Source organism: Passer domesticus, chromosome 15 (assembly GCF_036417665.1).
Source record: "Passer domesticus isolate bPasDom1 chromosome 15, bPasDom1.hap1, whole genome shotgun sequence".
NCBI lineage: Eukaryota > Metazoa > Chordata > Aves > Passeriformes > Passeridae > Passer > Passer domesticus.
In genome coordinates, this window is record NC_087488.1 from 12,217,689 (window position 1) to 12,245,107 (window position 27,419).

The following is a 27,419-nucleotide window of genomic DNA, read 5'->3' on the forward strand; positions in this document are numbered from 1 at the left end:
CTTCTTCCCCAGATGTAACACCACACCTTATGGTGTCAGGGCCGAGTAAGGAAAATGCATTTGCCCAGGAAACCAGCAGCTTTCTCCTCAGCTGTATTTTCTTGCAGTTCTACTCATTTCCATTACACCCAGACTCAAGTCAGGTTCAATAAGCCCAGAGAATCTTCCCTTGGGAGCCTCCTTCCTCATATTGCTACAGAAACCATTGCAGATGTTGTCGCAGTTGTGTTTAAATTTGGTGCTCCTCATCACATATACATTTTTATTTCTTTTCCATTTCCTTCTCTCTCACAACTTATTTTACTGGTTTTTCTTTGCAAAAATGGTGTTTTTTATGGAACAAAGCTTCTACTTCTACTAAATATTCTGTAATCCATTTCTACACAGTGCCTAGGAAGAGGGCAGAAGATGCTTTAAAAAAACACTTGTAAGACTTGCTGGAGCTGTATGGAAGTATTGTGTAGGTTCACAGGCTGCCTCTCAGAAAAAGAGAAATATTGAGTTCTCCAAGAACTTCAGATATGAAATTGGTAGAAAAGGAGGGCAGGAAGAAATCCTGCAGCTTTTTTTGCTCTTTGTGAAGGCTAAGTATAGTCTGGATAGTAACCTTTGACTGACACCAAGTTTTACACATTCATCAGCTACAACAGAACTACTTTACAGAATTTATTACAAACCTCTTGCTCCCTGGACAGCAGACAGAGCCTGAAAGTTCTAACAATGTCTCAGTAGCACCTCCCATCCCAGTTTCACAAGAAGCTGCAGGCTTCAGGCATCCTTGGGGGTTTGTTGGGTCAGCAACCTTTGGCCCTTTTGCAGCACACAGATTACACTGAGCTCAGGGCAAGCCTCTGCTCGTTCAACAGACTCATGGCATCTTGCCACAGGCAGGGCACACTGTTTGCAATATCCTCAGTGCTTCATGACTTCATATCTGTGTTAGCTCCAAAAAAAAACCAAAAAACCTTGAGAATCTTTCTGGATGATGAATACTATATAAGATTAAAGCAATTTTCTTTTTAAGACCAGAAAACATTTCCTTGAGCCCTTTTGAGATACTGGACTTTCATTCAAGCCGGGGCCTTTATAGGTGCTTGCAGTGCCTTCAGTAGTGCAGAACATTTACCATCAAAGGCACTGTTGCTGAATCAGAACACACAACAGCTTCAAGGTATTTTCCCCTTGCAGCTGCACTGCCCAAATCCGTTGACACCATTTAGGGACTCTCCCCTGACCACTGTAACCCCGTCAATATGAACTACAGGAGAACACAACTCAGCTAGAGTTATTTATGAAAACAGGTATATTTAGCAGCACCACCTGGCCATCTCTAGTGCTGGGCTGAGACAAAGGGATATGGATAATAATGAAGGGAATCAAAGTAAGCTCTATTTAAACCATCAGCTTATTCCCAGTCTTAATATACAATTCAGGTCCCAGACTGGTCTAAATGTCTTGCAGAAGAGAAAGTAGCACCATAAAAACAATAATAATGAGAATTAGCTGGGATCTGGAGGGACTGCCCCATGGAGGCTGTGGAGTCAGCACAGGAGGGCAGGCAGCTCCCAGAGGGTCAGGACTGCTGCTAATAATTCTCATCCCTGGTGCTGCTTTCCATGCCATTTGTGGTTTGCACAGTGATGCTATGCAACATCTCAGATGCAGGTAGCACTAGGGGAGGATTTCTATCCCCCTTCAAGGATATGTGGCCATCTCTGGAGTGAAAAAGGACAGCCCCTCATCAGTGCACAGCAAAGCACCAGAGGCAAAGTCAAGCTCTTTATTAACTTCAGATGAAATTGGGATATGCAGAAAGCAATTTACTGAGATACAGGCAGGGCACAAAGGCTAACATCCTGCTTTTAACAGAAGTCCCTTAACATCTGAAGGCAGCAAATGCCCTGGACCTTTGTGTATCTTTAGAACAAAGGCAATTCCTTCAGTATGAGTGAAGGGGAGCTGGCAGGTTAAACACAAGTGACAGAAGGGTCACCTAATGAATCCTTCCTGTGCTTCAGGAGGAGACTGAAGGAAAGCTGCCCTCTGTGCACTCACCTGGCCCAAGCCCATTTGACCAGTGGGATGTTGGGAGCCACTGGCACAAAATGAGGAGTGGAGGCTGCTCTGCCACATGTGCACCCACCAGCAGCTGAGGTCAGGGAAGGATCCTCCATCAGGGGGACTCAGGTCTCACTCACAGGTGCAGCCCTCATCATGTGTGGATTCCCTACACAGATGGCAGGAAGCACCAAGGCTTCCAAACACCAACAGCTCAGACAACTGTGGATGGAGAACAGCAACTTCTAAATTCCATCTGCTCCTTTTTTGTCACCTTCTGTACTCAGAAACACATTCATCAGAAGCACAAGCACACTGGGACAATGACAAATTTTACCGTCTCTGGCTTGTCACTTCAACAAGATTAGATTATTTTAATATTAATTCATTACCCAATTTAAATCCAATTAAATAGATTTTACAAGGCCCTGGCATGGCTGTGATGCTAGGGACAGCCCCTGCTGAATGCCAGGTGTAGCATCTGTGTTAGGGCCAAACACCTGCCTCAGAGTGAGATTCTCCAGTCCTTCATCAAAGACCCCCTTTCCCACTTGTTCCCTATCAAGGGGAAAAGGACACTGAAACCATTGAGATGGAAGAACAGCTTTTCTTTTCGGTGGGATTATGCTCCAGAAAATAGTTCCAAAGTTCTCCACAGATGGTTGAAATCAGAGTTGATTTCCACATCTTCCTTCCTGGTAGGGGTGCCAGCCTCTCTCTCACCAGAAAGAATATTAAAAGCACTTTTCCTCTTTCTCACAGGGAGAAGCTGCATGAAGAAAGGAACACTCTGGTGCAGCTACGGGATAGCAATAAATCATGAGAGCTCAAGGAAAATTTGCATTACTGCATTCTTTTAGTCAGGAACCAGTTTCCATGGATCATCCATTCCTACCTTCAGATACATTACCTTTAAGATAGGAACACAAATGGAGATAAGGAGCATCTGAACCACTTTTACCTATGCTTTGTTACAAGTCATTACTTCTCCAGCTCCCCATTAGCTGCCACCTACATACTTGCTTGCAACTAAGACCCAAATCCATCTCTAGCTGTATCAGAAATCAAGAGGTCTACCAGAACCCCACAGGGCAAAAAAGGAAAGATATAAATAGAAATGGCCTGGAGAGAAATGGGAAAAAAATAGGAAAAACTATGGAGATGGAAGAAAAAAAAGTAGAAGATGCAGACTGAAATACAGAAGGGGCAGTGGAGGGAAGGTGTGAAGAGCATGGGAAAGGGAAATGCAGAACTGGAACAGACTTCAGATCTGTGCAGCAATGCCCTGTGCCACCTTTCCAAAGCTGTCACAATCTGCATCCCTGTTTCTGAGGCAGAAGGACTCGGAGCCTCTCCCCAGATGGCTGTCTGACCTTGGTGCTCCCTGTTCTTACACAACCTAGCAGAGGAGCACAACACTCACAGAGCTCCAGCCCACACCCCGAGTGAGGCACCCACAGCCCTGCCCATCTGGATTTTGGAAAAGGACAGGATGTTGTTATAGCTCTCCATAGGTCCCCATCTGAACAGAGACTATTACAGCACAAATGAGAGGAAAGGGCCACTGAACCACGTGGCAAGTTGCCAGGCTGTGCTGCAGCCTCCAGCGGTTATGCTCAAAGAGATTTAAAGTCCAGCATAACCTTGATTTTTAATAGAGTCACATTTAATGAGCTTTAACGTCCACAGTAATAATTTTCTTATTACCTACGCAGGAGTCGGAAATACAATCAGAAGAAATGTGCTGCACTCCAGTCCAATGAAGGGATTTAACAATGGCCAATACATAATTATCAAAACCATCAACATCATTGTCCTTAATGCCTTTTTTTGGTTGGTATAATTATAATTCTGTGAACCATAAGCATAGCTGTTGCATACCACATGAGCTTGCTGGATGCATCAAACCTGGCTGGCTGGAGGCCACCCAAATCCCTCACCTCGCCAAGCAGCCAGTCAGGTTATATGGCAAAACAGGACAATAAAATCTTACATTTACCTCTTTCTGTCTAAAGGCAAAATGCAAACTTACATATGACCTCTGTTGTCCTCCCAGCTTTTATCCACACTCTTTCTACTCTGTCCTTGCTCTCTCTTTATCCCATTCTACTCTGACACCAGGGACCTCCCACCTCAAAAGCTCAGAGAAGTGAATTTGCCTCCTGTGTGTATCACACGAATGAGCAAGATAAACAGATGGGGACTGCAGCTGACAGAGAGGGGTGCAAGAAAAACTCCAATTCTTGTTATTTTTGTACAGAAACAGCTTCACAAAGCTCACAGAAATCCACTCCCTTATCATGCACAACAAACCTCCCTCCCTGGGGTAGCCAATTGGACAGTGACAAACAAAGCAGAGGGAGTTTCTGCCACACGCTCCCCACTTCACACCTTGAAAATACACTGAAGCAGAAGGCATGTGGCAGCTGTTCCTGTGGGCAGAGCTAAGAAAACAGCAAAAGCTGGATCTTCCATGTCTTATGGAGACAGTGTGAGTTTTCTGGCCACACGAATCCATGCTGTTGAGCCACTGCTGAACAGCTGCTGTATCCACACTGCGGATGCAGGATGGAGTCAATGCAGGAATGGATGCAGCCTGCACAGCACAACTGATCAGCTGCCCCCAAATCCACTGGGAGCTCTCCCTGCTCCAGCAAGGATGCCAAATCTGGCATAACCCAGTAACCTTGTGGTCAGCACTGTAACACCCTCAGCATCTCTTCACATACCAATATTTGCATCTGACTATGCTGCTGAATGATCCCACAGCAGAAATGAGAGTTTAGGTGCATTTAAGATAATGTGCCTTTGTGCATGGCAGTGATGCACACAAGCACATGAACTACAAGAAAAAATGCCCAAGATCTTTCCACATAACCTGGCTTCGTATACCTGCACCCTGTACTCAGAGAGAGTCATCCACAGGGCTGCTCCAGCCTTCAACAGCTTTTTCCCATTTTGTTTACAAGAACCACTTCCAGATGCACTTATAGGCACTCTGAGAATCCAAAGGGCCCTCCTGTGACTTTGGTAAATGACACTGAAGTACTTCCCACCCTTCTAAGTTCTGAACCTGATGCTCTCTTCCATCTGAGCTGGTTACCAGAAGTCAGAATGATGTAGCTAGGGACTGGGGTAAAAGGAAAAAAAAAAAGCATCACATACATGAGGCTGGAAATACCCTGAAACCCAGTGAGCTGTTTGTTTTCCTGTTAGAATCAAAGGCAGAAGAGAAAACAGCTTTAAAAATGCATCCCTTCTGAGCTAACGACAAACCTGGTAACATCCCAGCACAGAGGCACCTCACAAACAGCTAAAAGCAGCTGCACAGAAAGGCAGCAGAATAATAATTCCAGCACATGACAGGAGGTACACGTGAGGAGCACATTCCCCCAGAAGAGTTGGTCTAATTACTGCAGATGATACCCCAGAGGTTCATCCATCAGCGACAGAGACACAGGGCTGACCCCACCTCTGCACCCCTGCCCTCCCTGGGCACTGCAGCCCCTGGACCTGCAGCACCAGATGTGCCTGGTACTCAGGGCATAAGGACAGGCAAGGGCACTGGGCAGCAGCATCTACTGCAATTTAAACACCTAAAACACAGTGCATTTCAAACTGCAATTGTAATGCAAGAGCTCTCCCCAGGAAATGCCCACTGGGGGTCTGAGACTGGAAGCTCCTACAGACAATAGCTTTTTTTAATGTTTGCCAAGTGTTTCATATTTAGGCATCTGTTAGAGCATCCACTAACAGGAGTGACAGAACTGTCACTTACTTGTAACATGCAGTGAGTTCTTCACTTTATAAACCACCCCATCTGCACTTCTCACCATCATATTTTTAAGGCTGTGTAGTACCATAATCCACTATGAGATGCTGGAACAAACACATTCTCAGCAGTAATAAAGTGCCATTGTTTGAGCGATGGGAAAGCAGACAAGCTACTTTCTGAGAATTTCGGTTTCATAACAGAGAAAGATGTTTTCTTCTGTGCATTTTCTTTAAACCAGGGCTCTGCCCTTTTGTGGGTCTGAAGTCTCCAGCACTTGTGACCTTTGGGAAAAGCTCAGCTCTTTCAGTCTCATCTGAGGGAGGATCCTGACCTCCAGACACTGACCATGTAGGTGCATTTGGGACACACCAGGTTTGCTCCACACAGACCTTCAGTTCTCTTTCATTTTTCTCTTCTCTAACAAATTGTTTTGAGGCCATGAGAAAGTTACAGCAGTAACTTCTCCTGGGCTTTTCAGCATAAGTTGATTCTGCCTGGTCCCTCACAGTGTTACAGGTGATGGGTTAGGCTTCATTGATATCCTTACCTTGATTTTCAGAGTCTGAGAGCATGTCTGGAGGTGCTGATTTTTGGGGTTGCTGTGCTAAAAAGTCTCACTCAAGTATGTGAAAGGAAGACAGACTGTACTGGAGTGCCAGAGATTCTGTGAAACGTATTTAGCTCAGTGAAAGATGTACTCTGCTTTCATGGAGTATTGAATGTAGCTGTGATTAATGGGGCACATATACACTGATAAACAATATTAATTTGTTTTAAGCCAGGTCTGAAAAGATTTCAACCACTTGCTTCCCTGCAGCTATGAAAGTTATTTCCTGCTGTCTGTGCTACCTCAAGGGCTAAACCAGCCCTGAAAGGAAGGAAATATTTCCTTTCACTCTGTTGGCAGCACCAGCCTATGAAGGCTGCTGTATTGGTATTTCATTCATCATGAGCAAATGATATGAATTATTATTATTTAGCCTTACCACCCACCCTCTACCACACTGCCACAGGATTGCCACCACACATCCACTCTCTCCTGCATCAACCCAGCTTTTTTCATTTTCCATATAACCACTCCATCAAGCACACTGTCTGCCATGCCTCCATCTGCTTCTGCGCTCAGTTCCTCTGGCAACACGGATGAATAAATGCATCCCCAGGACCAGAAGCCAGCAGCCTACCTGCAACTTCTTGTGGGGACTGAAAAGCCCCAACTCCTTCCAGGTTCCCAGAGATGGAGCCGCCTCCTTTGAGCACCCGCACGAGCTCCCGCAGCCTCTCACACTCCTCCTGCAGCTGCTGCTGCTCCTCCTTGCGCTGCTGCTTGGCCAGACTCATCGGGTTCATGCTGAAATGGAGAACTTTGGTTCTGCTGGGGTCGTAGTCACCCTGGGTGGCAGAAAAAAAAAACAACAAAAGCACATTGGGTAACCAATCCAACCTCCAAGTTCACCCGGCCTGTACCACTCTGTGAAATAAAAAATAGTTACAGCAGAAATAAGGTGACATTTATGCAGTGACAAGGCTTTATTACAACGGTTGAAGGCAGTCAAGCCCAGTGTTGTTTCTCCTTCTTTTGCTATTCCATCTTTAAAAAAACCCTGAAACAAAGGTTGAAACAAAGCAAAGAAACAACAACAAACAAAAAATAACCAAACAAAAAAAAACACCGAAACACCCCACTTAACAGAACTCATTCCCTGGCTGACACTTCCACAGTCAAATTTAACTTCAGACATGAAGCTTTATAGCTGTATTTAAAATCTCTTGATAGCAGGAGATTATAATGAGCACCCAAACACACCCTTAAACTACAGCAGGACACCCAGTGCCAGCCTGATTTATTGCTCATATGAGCCAGCAGCATCCATGGCATCCAAAGGTGGAGGCATTAGCAAGTTGCATCAGCTCATCCAAGCAAGGGAACAGATATTCCATTCCTTTTTTCTCAAAGGAGAATTGTATTTACAGCAGCTTAAATAGTCAGTCAAGCCCTAAGATGGCAAATTAATATTCTTTCAAAGAGAGAGGAAAACACTGATGTTTCGTTTGTGATTTCAGAGAGACAATTTTCATATAAACTACAGGAAGCCTCACAACCATAAATGTAGTAAAACATGTGCTAACGCTGGCTGCCACGGCACTCTGCCCAGCTGAAACCCTATAGCAGTGCCTGCATAAAAAGCTATTTTATATGGTAATATTTTTCCTTCAATTAAATCTCGGGACCTAAAGTGATTTTGTAAACATTAATTAACCCTCAAGAGCAGCATGAGGTAGGTATTATCCCAATTTTATCATTTCATTTCCATTAAAGACGTGACAGAACTTTATGTGGGTTTTTTTCCATGCAAACCAGAGCAGAGACTGAGTGACTTCATTCTGCACTGCTGGTCATTGCTGGTAAGAGACCCCAGAAGATCCCACTCCCAAACATTTTTTTTTTTAAATAATCTCTATTCTCATAATGTGAAGTTCTTCATCAGGCAGTGGACTGCTGAAACTCACTGCCCCAGAGCTTAGCAACCGACACAAAACAGCACCAAAAATGGGTTTGACAAATTGAAGGACAACAGCTCCATAACTGGGCCATGCCAGGGCAGGACATGTGAGAATCCTCCAGCATCTCTGGTTGCTGGAAGAGTGCTGGAGAGCATGGACGAATCTGTGAGCTTTTACAGAATAACAGAATAAATATCATTGTGGTCACAGGTGCTCTTCTGGGATTTTCCTCCCAGAAATAAAAAAAAGAGGGATGTGGTGGTTTCTCATCACCACTCTGAGAAACCAGTTTGACCACAGCTGTGCATCTGGCTGGGAGAGTCACTGTTCCACAGTGTAAGTGCAAGTTACAGAGAAAGGAGATCACAAGTGTATGTCCCAGGCCACGAAGGGGTGGGAGGAACTCCCAGAGGTTTGTCCTTGGCCAAAGGCTCAGTCCAGGGAGCTGGGAAGCCTCAGGCATGGAAACTTCAGGTCCTCTTCCCAGGTGTTTGCAGTCCCCAGTCAGGAGTATGTGGTCTCCCAACCCCTGGGCACACACTGAGCAGGTGATGCACCTTCTCCTACTGCCCAGCCTCACTTCAGTGACCTCAGGAACACCTGGGAGGTCACCTGTACTGCCCTGCAGCCCCACAGCAACAGGGCTTTGTGAGCCCATCTCCATAGCCCGGCTATGGAGACAAATCTCCCTTGCCAATCAAGTAACTCAGGCCAAAAGAAGAAATAATCCCACCATCAGCCTTGATCAAAAGAAATTCAGGTGAGAGCTGAACGACACAAACAGCACCTTGGAGATGTCAAACAGAGGTAGAAGGAAGACAGCTGCAACACCAGCTCATTAGATATATTTTCCCCAGCACACACTGGCATTTACAAACCTGCTTGTGCACTCAGCTCGTTACCTTCTCCTGCTATTTGCACTCCAGGACTCCTCCAGACAGGTCAGGGCACTCCTCACTCTCGTGTTTGTCTTTCAAGGGAAGAGATTCAAGTCCAAAGTTTGCAACAGAGCGTACTCTGGCAGGTAGGAGGATGCTCCAGTGTCAGCTGTGGATCCCAGCTTTCCTTGGGCAGCTGCTGGTGCTTCTGACCAGCTGGGAAGACCCTGGCCCTGTCTCCCTTGCCAAGGTCAGGCAGAGCTCAGAGCTCCTCGTCCTGGCTGCCAGCACCACTCCAGCTGCAGTGCAGGGATCCATTGCTGCAGACACAGCAGCAGGATCCCTGTGTGAGGAAAGCCTTGCACACCTGGGGCTGCTGCTCCCTCCCTGCTAGGGCTGCTGTAACCCACACTGCACCAATCTTTTTATTCTGCAGCTTATTTACCCTTTCCCATCATCGATGAAGCTGCAGTGCTTTGGCTCTTACAGATCTTTCAGACCATTTATCCTCTCCTTTCATAGCATGTCCCCCTTGAAAAATCTTGCTCTAAAACTCATCACCAGGACTCAGCCTTATTTTCAGGATTCACCAGCTCTCCTCAGCACATCAGTCTGAAGCTTCACTGAGACAAGAGAATCTCTTAAAAGCTCACAGTGCAACGAAGGCAGTGGCAGAATCCATCTAATTTAACATTTCTGGGAGATCACTAACATATTTGCTATGCTACTCACATTTTTGGGCTAGGGGCAGCAGCTTTCTCTTTCTTCTACACAGCACACATCAAACCAGTACATTTCTCCCTACAGCTAAAATATTAGTGCAGCTGGTTTATATTATAGCAATGCCTGAAAGAAACCAAGTGAGACAGGGATCCCAGCATGCCAGGTCCTGTACAAACCCCACAGGAAACTGCCATTTAAAGCCCAAAAAGCAGACAACAAAGCCTGAAGGTGCAGTATGTGAGGGAAGTGCAGATATGGAAAGATGCAGTCTCTGGTTCCAGGTTCCTCAGCAGCATGGCAGAAAAGAAAACACATCTTCAGAGCTGCTCCTCCTCACCACTAGATCATGCTGCCACCCCTCAGTCATACCAAGCAGTCTCCAGGAAATTTTACTGGCACTGTCTGGAGTCTCAAATAAATGCAGGAAGCTTTCCATGGAAACGGTGCAGACCAGAGGCAGTGTCTGATGAAAGGGATGTCTAGGTAATATAGAAAGTCAAAACCGTATCACAGCCTGGGACATTTGGAGTGTTTTTTCCAAATTTCTGAAGGTTGAGAGTGACTTTGGGTTGTGAAAAAGAGTGGTTTAGGGTTGGCTCTATGAAGATCCATGGATGGAAACTGCTAAATATAAGAGACAGGAAAGCAGCATTAAAATCTCACTACCATTTGATGGACATGAAACCCTAATGCTGGTAGAAACCAGGGAAGAAAGCAAACAACATCCTCCTGGAATCCCTTTCGTTCTGGAAAATGTAAATTGCTGTTTTTCTCTGTCAACTGCACTTCCACCTACAATAAATTAGTCTTACTGATCATAATTTTGTTCCTTCAGTTGTGCAGCAGAAGCCTGGAGAATTGTTTCAGGCATTGCAAAAGAAGACCTAAAACAGATTTTCCCATTTAGAAAATAATTTCTAATCTTGGGTGACAGAAGAGGAAGACCAAACAGTGGCATTTGAAAGGCAGGCATTGAAGAGACAGCCACGTTCCTTGAACAGGAGCTGGGACTCCCCAAACAGCTGCCCAGGCACAGCTCCAGATGCTGCTTCTGTGCTGAACCAACACATGCAAGGAGGTATTGCTTAGCAGAGTTAAAAAGCATCTTGTAACAAACAGTAATGTATCCCTGGTTTCTCCAAGAAGCGTGAAAATCGTGCTGCAGGTTTGGAAACTTGGCCTGAATGTGAGGTTTGACCAAATCCACTTAAACTCATAGTGCCTTCAGAAGGAAATGTGGGACATTTGGGCCATGCAATCGATGTGTGACCTACAGAGCTCTGGTGGAAAGCCATCCCATCCCTGGCTCATTCAGCAGTAACTTGGTAGCTTGTTTTGCTCATCAGCATATCATAGCCAGTGTCTCAAAGATAACACATTACTGCCAGTTTCTCAGCAGCATTCCCTCTTTACCCCTGTTTTCCAATACCTTAAAAACCTTAAAATACCAGAAATTTCACCTTAAAAACCATAAATTGTAGAGATTCTGAAGAGTAAATGACTTGGACTAGAGAGAACTGCTGGCATTCATTGATTCTTCTTTTCAGAAATAACATTGAACAAGTAATTCAGATTTGTCAGAAAAATGTACAGAGAGCTTCAATTTAGGGGGAAGCAATAAATACCTTGATTGATTGCAACCAAACCTGGTTGGCACTTAAAGTGAATTACTCATTCCTGGAAAGCAAGATGTTAACTAGCTGATTTGGTGCTTAAGGCAGCAAAACCTTGGTTTTTTGGCTCTCAGAAGGGCACTGGACATTTTATAGAAATGATTTGTTGATTTCACGTGTGAATACGGTCCATAATTTGTGGAATAATGTCGTTTTGATGCATTATCCTCAGCCTTCCAGATAGCTGCCCCAGGGTTTCCAAAGGGAAACTCTCTCATGAACCACCCCATTGCTGCTGTCCCAACTGTGAAGTCACAGTGTGAGACGAACTCTGCAGATGCCACACACAAATATTGGCTTAATGCAGTATGTTCCAAGCACATTCTGGCAGAACTATTTAGTAAGACTCTGGCTATCAATAAACTTTCTGACAAAAGACTATGGAAAAAAGAATTTGCAACAGGGCCAATTTGTCATCTAGAACTGAGGTACAAGCTCAAGTCAGATGTTGCTGCCTCCCCTCTCACTTCCATCTTCTAGCTTGAAAAAAAACCACCCCAGGGAGATAATTGTGCTGATGCTATGTGTCATTTTTTAAAACTATATTATCACCAAACAGTCAGCATGTTGGTCTACGTGTTGAAATTACAGCTCAAAAACTTCCTAAGTAATCTGCCCATTAGGGAAGGATCAGTCAAGTGCCAAAGAAATGAATGAAGACAGGACTGCTTTAATCTCTGAAAAACAGAAACTTTTCCTTTAGAAGAGGAGTTGTTTAGAAGAACAATGAAAGCTGCCAGTGACAGCACCTTGAAAAGGGATGAACTTATTTTGGCATCTCTCCTCCTGGTTGTTTGAAAACTGCACAGTCCCAATTCAGTGATGTCTTTCTCCAGGAGCTATAAAAGCTTTTCTCTCTACTCCACTCACTTTCACAGGCACACAGGTAAGAATAAAGTACTTAAAACCATGTGGACCACTTTACATTTGATGAAACATTCAGTGCTTAACAACTCCATTTAAGGTTTGTTCATCTGCTGCAGGTATTTCTGATCAGAAGGTAGAGCTTCTAGCAAAGGGAATAATTTCCATTGGTGTGAACATGTTTATCTAACATCACTAATGAAACTTAAAAAGTCCATACATCCCAAAAAAAGGCACTGACTGTCAGGATACAATGTCAGCAGACACTGTGAAGGATTTTCAGCTGACTTCACATCCTCACAAGCTCCTTCTGTTAAACACTTTGGCAAGCAAAATTATCAAAACCATAGATGGGGCTGACATGCACTTAAGTACCTCATTTTTTCAGTCTTGGTATCTATCAGCCTTAAAAGATTGTGATTTCTGAGCAGCACAATAAATTCTGGTGGAGCATATGGACAGCTGAGCTTAATCACTGCTGGCTGGCAATACAACAGCTTGTGCTTGGCCCTGCTGAGAAAAGGCTGGGGATTGGAAGCTCTTCAAAGAAAGGACCATTTCCTCCTCACACGACTCTCGTGCACAGTGAGAGCCATCCAAGCACTGCAGCCTCCTGAGCTAAGGAATTTCTTCCCATGGTGACTTCTTAAGAGAGAAATCTCCAAGGTTTCTGGACTGGGACAGGTTATTCTGTATTGGAGAACTTAAATAGAAATTATTTAAGGAGCTTAGTAGATTAAATCAGCTTTAAATGGGTCAGTAGTTACCTTGGAAGAATTGTTGAAATAAAGACTGCATCTAGCTGTAGGAGACAGATGGGAAGTTTCTTACGTACAGATATAAAACATAAAGCATCAGTTGGGGGGATGGTGGAAGAGACGTGTTTGAAAAGCATCCAACTGGCCAGGGAATGCTCCTGCTTCCATTTACTACCTCTTGTAGGCAAAAGAGCAGCTTAAATTGTAAACACTAACACAACAGCAGGTAATTGGATATAAGCAGGCGGTCAATGTCCAAAACTGAACTTTTGAACTCTTGAGCAGAGGATGGTACTTCACTGCTGGCACAGCCTGGTGATACACTTTGCTAAATCCTGGACTAAAACAGAGGTGGCACATCTTGAATCCCCCAAAGATAGGACAAAATGGGACAAAATTTTATTCAAGGTTTCTGGCTGGTCTTTCACTGTGTCAGGCTTCAGCTACAGAATTCTGTCAAAATCCACCTTTCTGATGCTAGAATAGCTGACACTGCTTTTGGGAACCTACAGGTTTATTCTTGGGATTCAGTGCCTCCTTCTGACTATGGATCCTTTACACAGCTCAAGCATGCCTTTCCCAAGGCTTGAGGTTTCTGGAATGACTGTCTGGCTTCACTGCAAACATGTGGTATTTGTGGGTAAACACAGCCACACAGGCTTTGCACACAGCTAATGAACACCCCGTTGCTTCCACTGAATTATGAAAGCAGACAAGTCACATATCATTAGAAGTTGTCTTTGAATGTGTTTATCTTCAGCTTACAGTTAATGGCTCAGCATTTATGTCAAGAATTGTCTGCTGTTAGTCCTGCATCAATACCCATGCGAAATTTCACTCAAAGATGGAGAAGAAAAAAACAGCAGGAAGGCAAAATTGGAATTTATCCCCTGAAAGAAAGGCACATGCAAGGTCCCCAGCAACTACAGCTCTTGTTGTAGTAGATTATTAAATAGAGTCTGCCTGGCTATTCAGGTGGGCAGCTTCTCCTGATCTTCCTAAATTTTAACTTTAACAGCTTAAAAAAAAAAATAAAATTGGTTACTCAACTCTCTCATACAAAAGGCTATTGGAGGTATTTCTGTACCAGTACAAGGCAGCCTCAGAAAGCTTAATCCCACCTCAGGAAATGCCATTTTAATGGAAATTCTGTTTCTTGGTTTTGTTCTTTTTGTTTCTTTGCTCAGGCTTGTTAAAGTGATTAGAGTAATACCCAAAGTAAACTGCATCCCAAAGAATTCCCTCTGTACCCAGTGCACAAAGCACAGCACGCTCACCAGCCCCAGCTCCCTCTGTCACACAAGATAACCACACCAAGGGATCTTTAAAGTCTGTGGAACAGGAGCTGTATTAACAAAAATGGATTGCAAAGATGAGACAAAGCAAACTAACAAACAGGCAACAACCACCACCTGCTCCTTGCAGCTTTGCCAGTATGTGCATGCTTGACATCAGAAACAGTTGTGGGGGGGGAAATGAAAAACAGAAGGTGCTGGATGTTGGAAAAAGGCTCATTTGTTCCCACCAGGTCTCATGGCGCTTCCCTACCCTTTTTCTCTCTCCATGTTGTTTTTTTTTTTGTGCATCTGCACACACACAACACTGAAACCTGGCAGCAGAAATTCACTTGGGCAACCTTTCCATCGTTATCTTAGCCAGTTCTTAGCACAACACCTGCTACTTCTTCTGCAAAACAGGAAGATCTTTCTCCTTGCCCAGGTGATGCTACCTCTTGTTCATACACCTTGATTCAGGCAACCTTTCACCTCTGGCCTCCTGAACACCCACGTCAGTCATTTCTAGAACAGTGAGGACACTCTGTGTTATGCCTCTTCACCCCCAGTAACTCCTCCACCAAGAACAACACATTCCACATCTTGCTCTGGGGAGCAGTGAGTAACCCCACATCACCTTCCCCTCTCCATTAAGCAAGGCCACCTGGAACAGCTGCTCCTCCCACAAAGGCTGCTACAGGGGTTTTTCTCTTCCTTCCTGAGCAGATCTTCCACACTATCCACACTCATTGATATTCCTCCCTATGGCCTCTCTCACCGCAGCATCTACAGCAAATTAGCAACGAGACAGGGAGGTGGTTGGAGTTAGGCTGTATCACAGACAAAAAAAGCTCTAATCACCCTAATCACACTGCTCTAACACCAGACCATATCTTTGGGTACAACATGTAACACATTTTGGACACTGCTACAATGGGAGTAATAAAATAAAATGTCTTAGCAGTGGTGTGGAAGCCCTTCAGGTACAGTTTTAAAAGGAGATCTGTTTTCTGTATCTCTTTCAAATGTGTTCTTCCCTGGAGGATGCAAGACTGTAATTTGCATTGAGTGAGGCATTCAGATGAGGTCTGGGATGCAAACAAACGTGACAAGAAGGTTAAGAGTCAGGACAGAGAGACATGGAATGGCATGAAGCTGGGATAATCTAAAAGAAAAAATGCATCCAAATGTTCACTGTCCTTTTCAATTGCTGCTCTTCCTTTTATTGAAATGGAAGAAAATCATAGTCTGCTCTAGCATGGTTTTTTACCACCTAGAGACTTGAATTCCAGGGTTTCTACACTAGTTTTTTCAAGTCAAGGATTCCTGTCTTTCCTGAGAACAAAGTCCATAAAAAGTTGCTATTATTTACAGTCTAGTAGCGTGCAGAGGAGACCTGTGCTGGTTCAAAAACCTCTGATAAAGACACTGAAAATAAAAAGCACACAGGTTCTGAAAACAGCCCCAAAGAGCTTATAGTGTGAGTTATAAAAATTCCTTTTCAGAGATAAGTCTTAACTTTATATGGTGAGAAATGCAGGCTCTCACAGATCTGAATTTCAAAAAAACATTCTATCAACTTTCCCATACAAATCAAGTAACTTTGGTTGAGAATATTGTTGAGAGGTGTCAGACCAAATCTAGGTTTTCAAGAGAAGAACACACAGTTTACCAAAAAGTTTAACTGTTTCTTTGCTGCTCTCTTTTTTATTCTGCAACATGCACATACAGTTACTGTTCAGTAGACCAGAAAGACAGGAGACACTTGAAGTGAGGATTTTTTGTAGTATTCACTCCAATTCAGATATTCAGGCACTCAAAGCTTTCCTTCCTGACAGTGCTTTATAAATCTTGCTTTAATGCCTCCATAATTCTGCATTTCCTGGTAAAGCTCTACTTTGTTATGAATTCAGATGGAACGGCAAGGAGAGATCCCAGAGGAGAAAAACAACACAAATTTGGCTCTGCTAGACCAGGACCCTCAGTATCCAGATAGGAAGGGAGGAGTCAGAATGAAGTATGACAGCAGAGGTCCTGCTTTCAAGACTTTATAAAGCAAAGAGAAACTGCAATGTAATAGGATTTTCCAGTTAATGGATCTCATTAGCAAAAAGCAAAACCTCTACGGGTATTTTTTTAAGATACTATCTGATATAAAAAGAAAGATGCATAATTAAAAATTATGTAAAAGCCTTCATGGAAGCATCAAAGTTCATCTGAGCATATAAAAGCTTGAAAAACAAGTGACAAGAAGTGCTGTCAATCACATTGTATACTTGTACAGCAAACACATGGCAGAGGTGTGGATGCTGGATGCTGAGGTCAACCACAACAGCAATGCTGAATCTCCTAAAGGCTTTAAGAGCACCAGGACATTTTGATCCTGTAATTTAATGCATATAAAAGTGCTATTATATGTCCTTGCACGTCTAATTCCAACCTGGCAGGGTTCAAAGCAAACCTACTGTGTCTGAGTGAATGAATGAGCACCCTCAGCCCTGGCTGCCCCCCGGAGCTAACCCACCACAATGACCAGAATTCCTGCCTCAACATTCCTGCCTCAACGTTTCCACTCAAAGGGCAAGTCAGGTTCCCTTTCCCATCACACAGAAACCATGACAGACACAAGTGCTGTGGAGGACTCATTTCTGCCAGTCTCCTGAAGCAGCTGGGCAGTGTCTGAGTGGGATTTACAGCAAATGTGTTGCAGGTTAAACAAGCTCAGTGCAGCCTCTCCCTGCGCGGGGTTATCGCCTCCCACACACCTTCTGCTGTGGCCAAGCAGACAGGGAAAAGAAGGAAAACAAAACATGTCCCTGCCACACACCGAGGGGAAGAGCAGCTACAGCACAACTGCCAGGTTTAATTCATTTTGTTGCTGTCATTTACCACTGATGTGGTGGTTGTCTTGCCCCTGGGGAGAGCTCATCTTCCCCAATATCACCTCAAAGTCCAACCAGGTACAGGTAGAAATTCCTCTAGTAATGGATAGTGCATAGAGGGAAAAGTGAGAAAGCTTCCAACATCTCAGAAAAACATGTACCCATGTAAATACCATCCTTTTATCCATGCAGCCACCTACATTATTCACCATGAGGAGCCACTGCAGGTTCCCTCACCTGTGTTGAGCAAGCAGAACCCTCTTCTGTTTTCTCTGCTCTTTCTCAAGAAAGAGATCTGACTGTCTAAAATATCCAAATATCAATTCAGATGGTACATTCTCTTCTATCTCCTCAGGGCAAATAGACAAATGTTTGGTTTTCCCTCCCTTTTCGCCATTTCATCAGGTTAATTATTTTTTAAACTCGAGCAAGTTGTAGGATCCCTGATGAAAAGAGCTCTTTTCCCCTTCTCTAGGAGCATGACAAAGGTCTCCTCAATCTCCTTCCTCCTCCCCACCTTGGGATGATTACCTTTTTGCCCCAGGTTTCCTCGCCCAACTCCTTGGAGGGCTGGACTCTGCTCCCTTGGTCCCTGTGCAGAAGGGCATCATTTTGTCTCCTTTCACTCCTTGAATATTAAAAGTTTCTACAGACTTGGGATTAACAAACATTAGAGATGTCCCAGGCAGTGAGAACAGGGCTGTCATGGAAGAGGTTGCTGTGCATACAAAGAAACCCTCAACAAGAAGAGTCAGCAATGCAAGGAGAATTAACAAGCACAGTTAAATAACCCTAAATCCTCATGCATATTTATAAAATACATCACATCAAAACTAAATCAATACCCTCACTAGTTACATATGGCCTCAGAAAGCAAGAGCTGGTAACTTGGTTGTGCTGTGCCCAACCAAGACAAGACCCAGAAAGTCTCAACATGGGAGTAAATTCCTGGGCTGTGAAGGGAGAATTTCAAGCTGTAACATCACAGGGTGAAACGAAGCAGAGGGGAGAGAAGGAGCAGCCATCCACAGATGGCACAAGGAATTCACCTGAGCCTTGGCAATGGAGCAAAATTTCAGTTTAAACCCTTCTATTCCCATGACAAAGAGAAAACCACCTCTGGCAAGAGAACAGGTTTCACAATTTCAGCAGCATCTCTGTAGGTGACATAAACTACATCCCCCAACATTTCATACCCCACGTGCTGGGTGAAACTGTTCACATGAGGACTTCCATCAGCACAACCATCTGCTTAAACTTCCCTTCTTGGCTTTCCCTGGGGGAGAATACTTCTTGGTTGCCTGCAAAGCTTCAATTACAATTAATGTATTTTCAAGTAAATGCAGTTTGAACCAAAGATATGGGAAAATGCTTTATAAAGTCACACTGGGATCACCAACCCATTAGCAAAATGTCTCTGTCAAACATGCTAAACCTGACTTACATTACTTCAACCCCAACAACACATTTTCCTTATTCAGGCTTAGACTGCTGCGAAGTTGAGCCAAACCCAATTTGAATTTACTTTGAAATATCTTTAGTAGACACAACTGTCCAATCCTCAGTGCATGACTTAATGGTCTGAAATACAACTGTCCTGCCTCCAGTTTGATTTTATTTCACCAGTTTTACGTCACTGTGCTAATGGACTGGAGAGCAACCAGCACATTTTGCACAGAGATGTGAAGGGGCAATGATTTTAAATTTCACTGCCAGGTTTTTCCAGAATTATGACTGCCGGGTCAATCTCTAAACTGTTAAGACCCTACAAAACCTCCTTCAAAACACAATACTTCCTGCTGTATAAAAAACTCAGGCTTTGATTTTTATCATCACTTTCCTCATTGCCAACATACATCACAGCACTTTTATGAAAGAAAATGGTGGATGAGGAGAAATTCTACATTTCTGGTGTTTCTCAGTGAGAACCCAGTTCTCCAGCCTTCGTGTAACAATCCAGGGAGGAGAGGGCAGCTCAGACTTACACTACAGCTCCCACAACATGCTCCTGCACTGTGGTAGTTACTTCTTTCCCATTAAGTTTTAATTAGACAACACATGCATAACTTGGAAACACAGCCTGGCTGCAGATGAGAAGGAATCTTTTCAGCTTCATCTGAGCAAAGCTGAAAGAGAGCCTTCCTGTACTTCTCTAACCACAGATTTTCAGATGGCATCTTTAAGCACACAGTCACCCTGAATTTCAGGGGTCAGACCACATTTGTTAGGGAGAATGCAATTTTCCTTCCTCGTAGGAACTACCTGGTCCTTTTCCATATTTCAGTTAACTGTTTTGTTTAAGTTTTAATACCTTAAAATTACTGCCATTTCAGCTGCACTCTTTGGTGGTACAGGGTCTCCAAGGAAGCTAAAGGAATTTATTGAGTTATTTTCATGAGCAGAACCCCAAAATTGTATTTGGTATGGAATATACTGACAGAAAGCTGGGATTTTATACTGACAGAAAGCAGGGATTTTCTGCCTGAAACTGAGAAGTAGACAAGCACCTTGGAATTCATTTGACTGATCCAGCAAAAAGTGGCCTCAAGAACAACAATAAACATCTCAGTTGCATACATTTAGACATTTTTATCCTCCAGCAGGTCAACAGCAGAGGAAAAAAAAGATCAAGAGGGGTGATAAGGGAAAAGCACATTTGATGTTAGTGATTTCAGAAAAAAATATTATTTTCTGTAATCACTGTGAAAGGAGTACAAATCTCTGCCATCATCTTGCCTAACAGAGCTCAACAATGCTTACATTTCACTTGAGAGGAAATATCCGTTTTCATTATTTCAGCCCACTCAATCACTCCTCCTCCACTTTCTTCTCCAACATCAAACCTTGACTCGGATGTATTCACTTACTGGAGTTTGCAAATTGCTAATCACCCATTGGCAGTATTGATCTGCACGTTTTACTGCAGTCAGAATGAGACAGCAGAGGCTGGTGAATAGACTGTGAAGACTGAAAAATGAGATTAACCAGCTCGCCTCATACAGATCGAGTTATCTGCTGCCTTGTTCGCTTTTCATGAAGCTTCCAGAATGCAGCAAACTGAATCTCCTTAACTCACAAGACAGGGCTGATACATAAGTCCATTAGAAGAAAATATCAGAAAAAGCAAGTAACACAATTTCATGGAGAACAGGTCTTGTCAAACAGACTTGAAGAGATTTCAAGTCTAGTTAACTAAGATAACTGTGTTGACACAACAGAATAGGAATTCTGTTATATATTTGCCTCGGTATCAAAATCGCATTTTCTTTTAAAACCAGCATGATGCAAAATCAGACTATGGCAGTTTTTAAATGGCCCAAAGCTGATGAACTAATAGTGACATTTCACTGTTACTTTCCCAACAAGAATTGCTTCTTTGGCCGATTGTATGCAGCACACATTCTCTAAGATACATAAGAAAATAATAAAACCTTACTAAAATATGCAGATAACACAAAGGCAGAATTGTAGCAAACAATAAAGCCCACAAAGATAGCTCAGAAATCTGATTGTGCCAGGCACAATCATTCCCCATGAATTCAAATGCACCGTGAGAGATCCCAGAGAGCAGAGCAGTCTCAGGTACAAAACACAGCGGGTACTTTCTGGGAGAGTGTCTGTGAGGAGGCCACAGTTAATAACTAAGGGTTACCTCTAATTTAATGCTGTGGGGAGAAAAAAAAAAGCAAGGAACAGCCAGAATCTTTATGTATCATTGAGTAGGAAGGACTGAAGAAACAATACTGTCCCTGAAGGCAGCACTGATGAGACCCCCACAGTGATAGCACACCCAGGTGAGGTGTGCAGGCGTGAGAGTGCTGTTGAAAATTAAGGAAAGTGGTGAGAAGATTTCCATGAATGATTCATGGTCTGAAAAAAACACATCTTCCACTGAGAAATTAATGGAAATCAAACTATTTCATTTGCTATGGAGAAGGCAGAAGCAATTTGATCTGGGTTTTCGGTGGAAATCTGACACTAAATGGTTCTTTAATGCAGCAAACAAAAGCATAGAGAGAACCCGACAGCTTCACTTCATGGTGAAGCCAATGAAATGGAAATATTATATATTTTTAATAGGGATGGCTAACCAGGGAAACCAATACATTGTCTATTACCTAGTGTCTTTAAATCAATATTTGATATCTTATTAAAAGGAGTCTATGCAGCAACCACAAGTCACTGGGCAGATTTCTCTTAAAACTGTATTTTTGTGTTATATCACACTAATGGGTATTCTTTTTGGCCATAAACCTCTTAATTCAACTCATTCCAATTCCCCCAATTCAAAAAAAAGTGTTATCCAATACTTTTATCCATTCTCTCTCATATCATTAATTCCCCCTCTTACTTTATAAGCCTCCAGACAATTCTGTAACTTCAGCGTTTATTCCTCTTAGACATAACAAGAACTTAGATGTTATCACTGACAGTTTAATCTTTTTCAAGGAGAGTTTTAATTTGTAGAGAAATTATATTAGAATCAATGCCTCTAAATATAAAAATACTTTCAAATCTATGTTCATTTCAATATTCCAGATCGGCAGAGCTGCTCAAATCCTCAGGTGATGGAAAATCAGAATGACACTTAAGACCCAGCCACTGAAATTGTGCTTTTTTCCCCAGAAGGAAATGTCTTTCTCACAGTCATAACGACAACTTGAACGTGCAGATGCTGATCCATACAGATGTGATCCAGCTCATTGGAAAATTACAAGGGTTATTTCGTGTTATTTGGTCAAAAAAATCAGAGAATGGAAACAGATTTGTCACCTGCCATCTTTTTTGATCTCTAGGCTTTACATTAGGGAGTATCCATCCTGATTTAAAGGGAGTAAAGCCAATTTAAGAACTACTTTTCTGGGAGATGATGAAGAGAGAAAGAAAGGTGGACTAAGATGTGAAAGCTCTATGAGTCACAAAACACAAACACACCTCCATCTACAATACCCCTGACCACGTGTACACATTATTTGTAAAATAACCATTCTGCACACGTGTTCACCCTCATTAAAGAAGCTTTAACAAACTATCCCTCCCATTTCCACCCAACATCCCACTGCCAGTCTCCCACCCACCTCCCACAGCTGCCCTGTGAAGGCACCACCTGACATCAAGTCTTGAACACTCTTGGGGGGGCACCTGAAGGATTGCAGAGTGGAAGGGAAGCAGAAAAGCAAACACCTTGAAAAAGCACAGTTTCCCCCTGCAATCCCATATTATTTCACAGTAACAACAACATGACTGTGGTTCCTCCTGTGCCTCAAGCACAGATTCAGACAGATAAAAAAATATGCTTCTGCCCTCAGGAAAGACCTTGAACATCATGAGCTGCCACACTGGGAAAGTCAGCTTCAGCAGCCAGCTGCACACTGGTCTTCTGCAACAGAGAAAACCCAGCCCACTACTCTCAGCTTTGCTCCCCCCAAGTACCTCCTTACCACTGCCAGTAATTCTAACCCAAATTACCAATACAGGAGACCATAACATGGATGCATCTCTATACTAATAAGAAAAAAAAAAAAATCACAAATATCTCTAGTTCCTCAATACATGCCTGGTTTCTCTGCATCCATAATAAGCTTGTCCACATTCAACTTGAAAATACTATTCAATTTTATGAATTCTGCCTGGATCCGTACCAACCGCAAACTCTAATTTGTTTTCTGAATGTTATCTCAACTGTAAGAACTGATCAGTGCCTTCACTTCAGCTCTGCAGCCTGTATATTAAGTTAAACCACACACAAATGTGTTTGCCTCTCTCAAAAGCTGTAAAATGAGATAGCCTCCTATGGAAACAAATGGAAAAGAACAAGGAGTGCTGCTCTGCCAGGTGAGATGGTCAGCAAATTTTGGGTTACCAGGCTGGGCAGCCCATGTAACCTCTGTGAAGATCAGCCAGCTGTGCCCAAAGAAGTCCAGAGCTGCTCCAGGCAAATTTAACTGTGCCAGAATCTGACAATGGACCAAACCTGGTAGATTTGGACAGGTGGAATAGATGCTCAAAGGAAATTTGTTACTGCAAAACCTTTTTCTTTCAGAATTGTTTCCCTCCTTCTGCGATCTCCAAACCACATTGTGTCAACAGGGACTGCTGTGGCCAAGGACCTGAGCATCTCCTTCACAGCACAAGTGACCACATTTCAGGGATGTTATCTACAGATTCCACAGAATCACTGAGATAACTTACACTCAGTCACACCCACAACAGAGCTGGAAGTGGCATCACGTCCTGCCTGCCAGACCTGTGCACTGCCAATAACCCAGCCACATCCCCAGCTGTGCTTTGGCACCATCTTCTTCTTGCTGCTGCTGAGCTTACTCTCCTGCCTCTCCCCGTCATGATCATCTACACCGAGGTTTTACTTCATAAGCTTAACTGACCAAATATTTATAAATAACTGAAGAAGAGAGCCTGAGTCCTGAGGTTTTTGCTTGCAACAACTTTATTGCTAATTTGGGCTTCTGTCAGGGATGGGTTTTGTGCTACCACAGAGACCAGACAACCCTTGCATTCAAGAGATTAAAAACTTGTTCCAGTGTTCCTGATACAGGGTTGGGGGTGGAGAACTCCTCTTATTGTGGGTAAGTCACTGTGCTGCACTGTCAGTTCTCATCTGGGCAGCTGCTGCCAGTCCAAAGCATTATCACCACTGAAACAGTCATGTGTAAATAGAGTACAACAAGCACCCTCAAAGAACAAGGTACTTGAAGGCAGAAGATGAATTAAAATACAGTTTTTTGTATATTACTTTCTTCAAGTGAACTCTCAAGTGCTCAGTCTCCAAGCTCTTGAGAAGGAATGGTAGCTGAAAAAACACAGGAACACAAGGGAGCAACAGGGGAGGGGAGTAATGAGAGATTTGTCTGCTAGTGCCAGCATTTCAAAAGACAAATTTTACTTATTTTCAAACCAGACAAATATTTCCCAATTCTCTTTCAGGAAATGGGAACATGCAGATTGACAGCAGACCCAAGGTTGCTTAAACCCTGATCTATAACCTGGCTGCCAGGGGATGCTGCAAGGGATTTGCAACCTTCAGCCTTGGCTGGGCTCTCAGACATGCAGCAGCCTTTGAGCAGCTGTGACAGGCATCCCAAACACTGCAGAAAAAAGGGAATTGGTGTGGGGGAGAGGAGCTGGAGGAAGAGGATGCAGGTGGTTCCTGTGCAAAGCACAAGCAAAGAGAGCTGAGAAGCCTCCTCCATGGGACCACACTGTTCCTCTTAGATCCCTCCCAAGAAAAACAGCATGAGGTAAGGTAAGATATTCCAGACTCGATTTAAATGGCTCCATCCCTTGCAGTCACATTGACCAGAACCACCTGAAATCTCCATTTATCACCTTCCTATTTTAAAACTAATCAATACCACTGCGGGACAGCAACTTTCTGTATAAGTAGGAAACAAGATGGCCTGGAGCCCTGGGAAATTCTCCCTGCTCGATAGCAGCTCTGATCCCGTGTCTGCATCACGCACAGCCAGGGCTGTAACATGGCCTTAAACAATGCAGCAGCAGCAACTACTTTGCTTCCAGCAGCTCAACAAGCCTCGAGCTGTGAGTAGAGAAAGAGCCCCCTCTGCTTGCTTCTCCACAGCAGTGTGTGCACGGGACCAAGGGTTTCATCGAAGGGAAGGGAAGGAGTAGGTGGGATGTAGGAGCTCTAAGTGCTGTTATAAACCCATGTGTGCGTTCAGAGACTTTTGAAAGGGAGAGTGAATACCTGAGAAATAGAAAAAGGTGCAGTCCACAGGCATATGCAGCTCTTCAGCTGTAATTTGTGGTTCCAGGAGGCTAAAAGCTTGTGAGAATGAGGGGCTGAGTTGAGCTGTGGGCACAGGCAGCAAAATGCCACCACCTGTCCCATCAGAGTTTTTAAGTGTTTGTCAAGAAAAGCTGTGAAGGAAGTTAACTAACCAAGGAGGGTCCCCAAGAGAGAGACAGAGAGTGGCAAAAGCGCAACAGTAGGAGGAAAAGATGGGAAAGAATTTGTGTGCCGCTTTGACCCTCCCGGGTTTTTTCAGATGCATAATTCCTATGGTTGATGACCTGGTGGTCTGAGTGTCAGAGCCCATCTGAATCTTGTCACCACAACAGCCTATACTGATGTTACTTCCAGAGGAGATACACCCACTGGGAATTAAATATCCTGGCACAGAAAGGTTTTTAAATAACTCTGCTCTTTCCTTCATTCTGTACTCTTGCTAGTAGCTCACACATTAAAAATAACTGAGGAACCACGCACACTAATAACACAAACCACAAGTGTTTGCATTAAGTTTTACCAACCTCATATGTAAATCAGCCCATAAAGGCTGTAGCCCGTTATATACTATTCAATTACTACAGCAAGCATCCATCCTGTGCCTTTCACAGTGATCTGTAGCCTGGAACAGGTTCATAAACAGCTCAGAAAGGCAGCTGCTGTAGATTTCACTTAACTCCTTATCTATCTGCTTTAAACGGATTAAATGACTATGTCATTAAAATGCTCGAAGTAAGCCTTTGATCATAAACTTCTCATCATTTTACAGTTATTGAATCTGATCCCTAATGAATCTTAGTCTGCCATATTTCTGTCTCTGCTCCCGGCCTTGCTCCCCATTAGTCCTGGTTGCTCAGCCCTAATACAGCTGCTTTGTATGCCTGACCACTGCCTCCTTGCAGCCCTCGATCGGAGCTGCTGATTGCCCAGCCCAGAGCAAGGATGAAGTGCAGGAATTTCATTTGAGGTAGGGTCAGAAGGAGCGAGAAAATAATCCACAAAATACCAACCACACCAGAAACCCTCTCCATATTCACTGCACAGCTGCGTGACTGCAATTCCTTTCCGAGGGCCCTGCACCGAGCAGAGAGGGGGGCTTGGGCACTGTGCTCTCCAACACCTTACAGAAAAAAAGATGCTTTATTTTCATAGTAAAGGGGTACAAGAAAAAAAGAAAAGCACTACTGAGATCAAGGGATTTTCTGCCACAGCATACCAGCAGATTTCAGCAGCTGCAATGAAGGGTGTCCCTGATCTCAGTATGGGCAGAGGTGGGGGAAAGCTTGTGGTGTCCACAAGTGCCCCAGCACAAACACCAGACAGCAGCCCATGTCTAAGCACAGCAAGCAGAAAGCCACTCCAGATCCTGGGAAAATGGAGGGAGACAAAATATCCAGTGCCCTGGTCCATGCATGAGCCTGTAGGGTTGGTAGTAATCAAGGGAGAACAAATGTTTACTGCTCAGCAATGATTGCTAGAGATGGGGACCACTGAGGTCATTCTGCATTCCAGGTTTTGCTCCAGACTCAATCAGGCTACACAACCACTTATTAAATGTGGTGCTAAATCTTACTTCTTGTACCAGTTTAGTTTTGGCAAATCCAAGGGCCCACACACAAGGGCTGGCAGGAGGGATCTGCAAATATTAAAGATGATAAACAGAGAGGGTCTTCTGACCCTACTATAAAGTAGACTTTATAAAAGTATTTGTTTTTAATACTGGTATATGGTATCCTGAGTCCGTGTATTTTCTCCTCAAGAAGAAGAAAACCATGTTCTGAAATTTCAGAATTTGGTTTTTTCTAGGGAAGTTCATTTCCATCAGGCACAACAGGAAGAAAATGACCAGGAATTCATGTCAAGCTGTCATTCATAACAATGTACAAGAATTCCATGGTGAGAGTGGCTTTTATCCTTCAGTATCAGTAGGCACAAAAGGCAAAAAAAAGAAGGTCCTTCTAGTAACAGGAGAGGAAAGGTACTGTGCAACATTACATGAGCACCAAATGCTTGTTTCAGCTGTGAACTCTATTAAAGTTACATGAAAGTGTTAAACTGAATGCTGAAAACTGCATGTTTGATATGGAAGAGGCCCATTATGTCAACTTGCAAAGTCCTTGCCAATGCAGCAGACTGACTAATGTTAATCATTCTGTGTTCTAATTATCTTACCATTATAGCAATTTCCCTGATGATCATCCTTCTTTTTTTTTTTCCCCCTCCATTTTGCTGTTGTTCAGTGGTTTTCATTGATGCAGGAT

General features: G+C 43.5%; 1 protein-coding gene across 10 annotated transcripts in view; it reads right to left on the reverse strand.

Moving 5' to 3' along the window:
* The window catches only part of MAD1L1 (mitotic arrest deficient 1 like 1), a 348,097-nt gene that overhangs the window by 115,709 nt on the left and 204,969 nt on the right, over nucleotides 1-27,419 (reverse strand). For all 10 annotated transcript variants that reach the window (XM_064389851.1, XM_064389849.1, XM_064389850.1 and 7 more), the window contains one exon: nucleotides 7,018-7,225. In XM_064389851.1, the coding sequence (XP_064245921.1) occupies nucleotides 7,018-7,225 (208 nt within the window). The remainder of the gene's footprint in view (nucleotides 1-7,017; nucleotides 7,226-27,419) is intronic.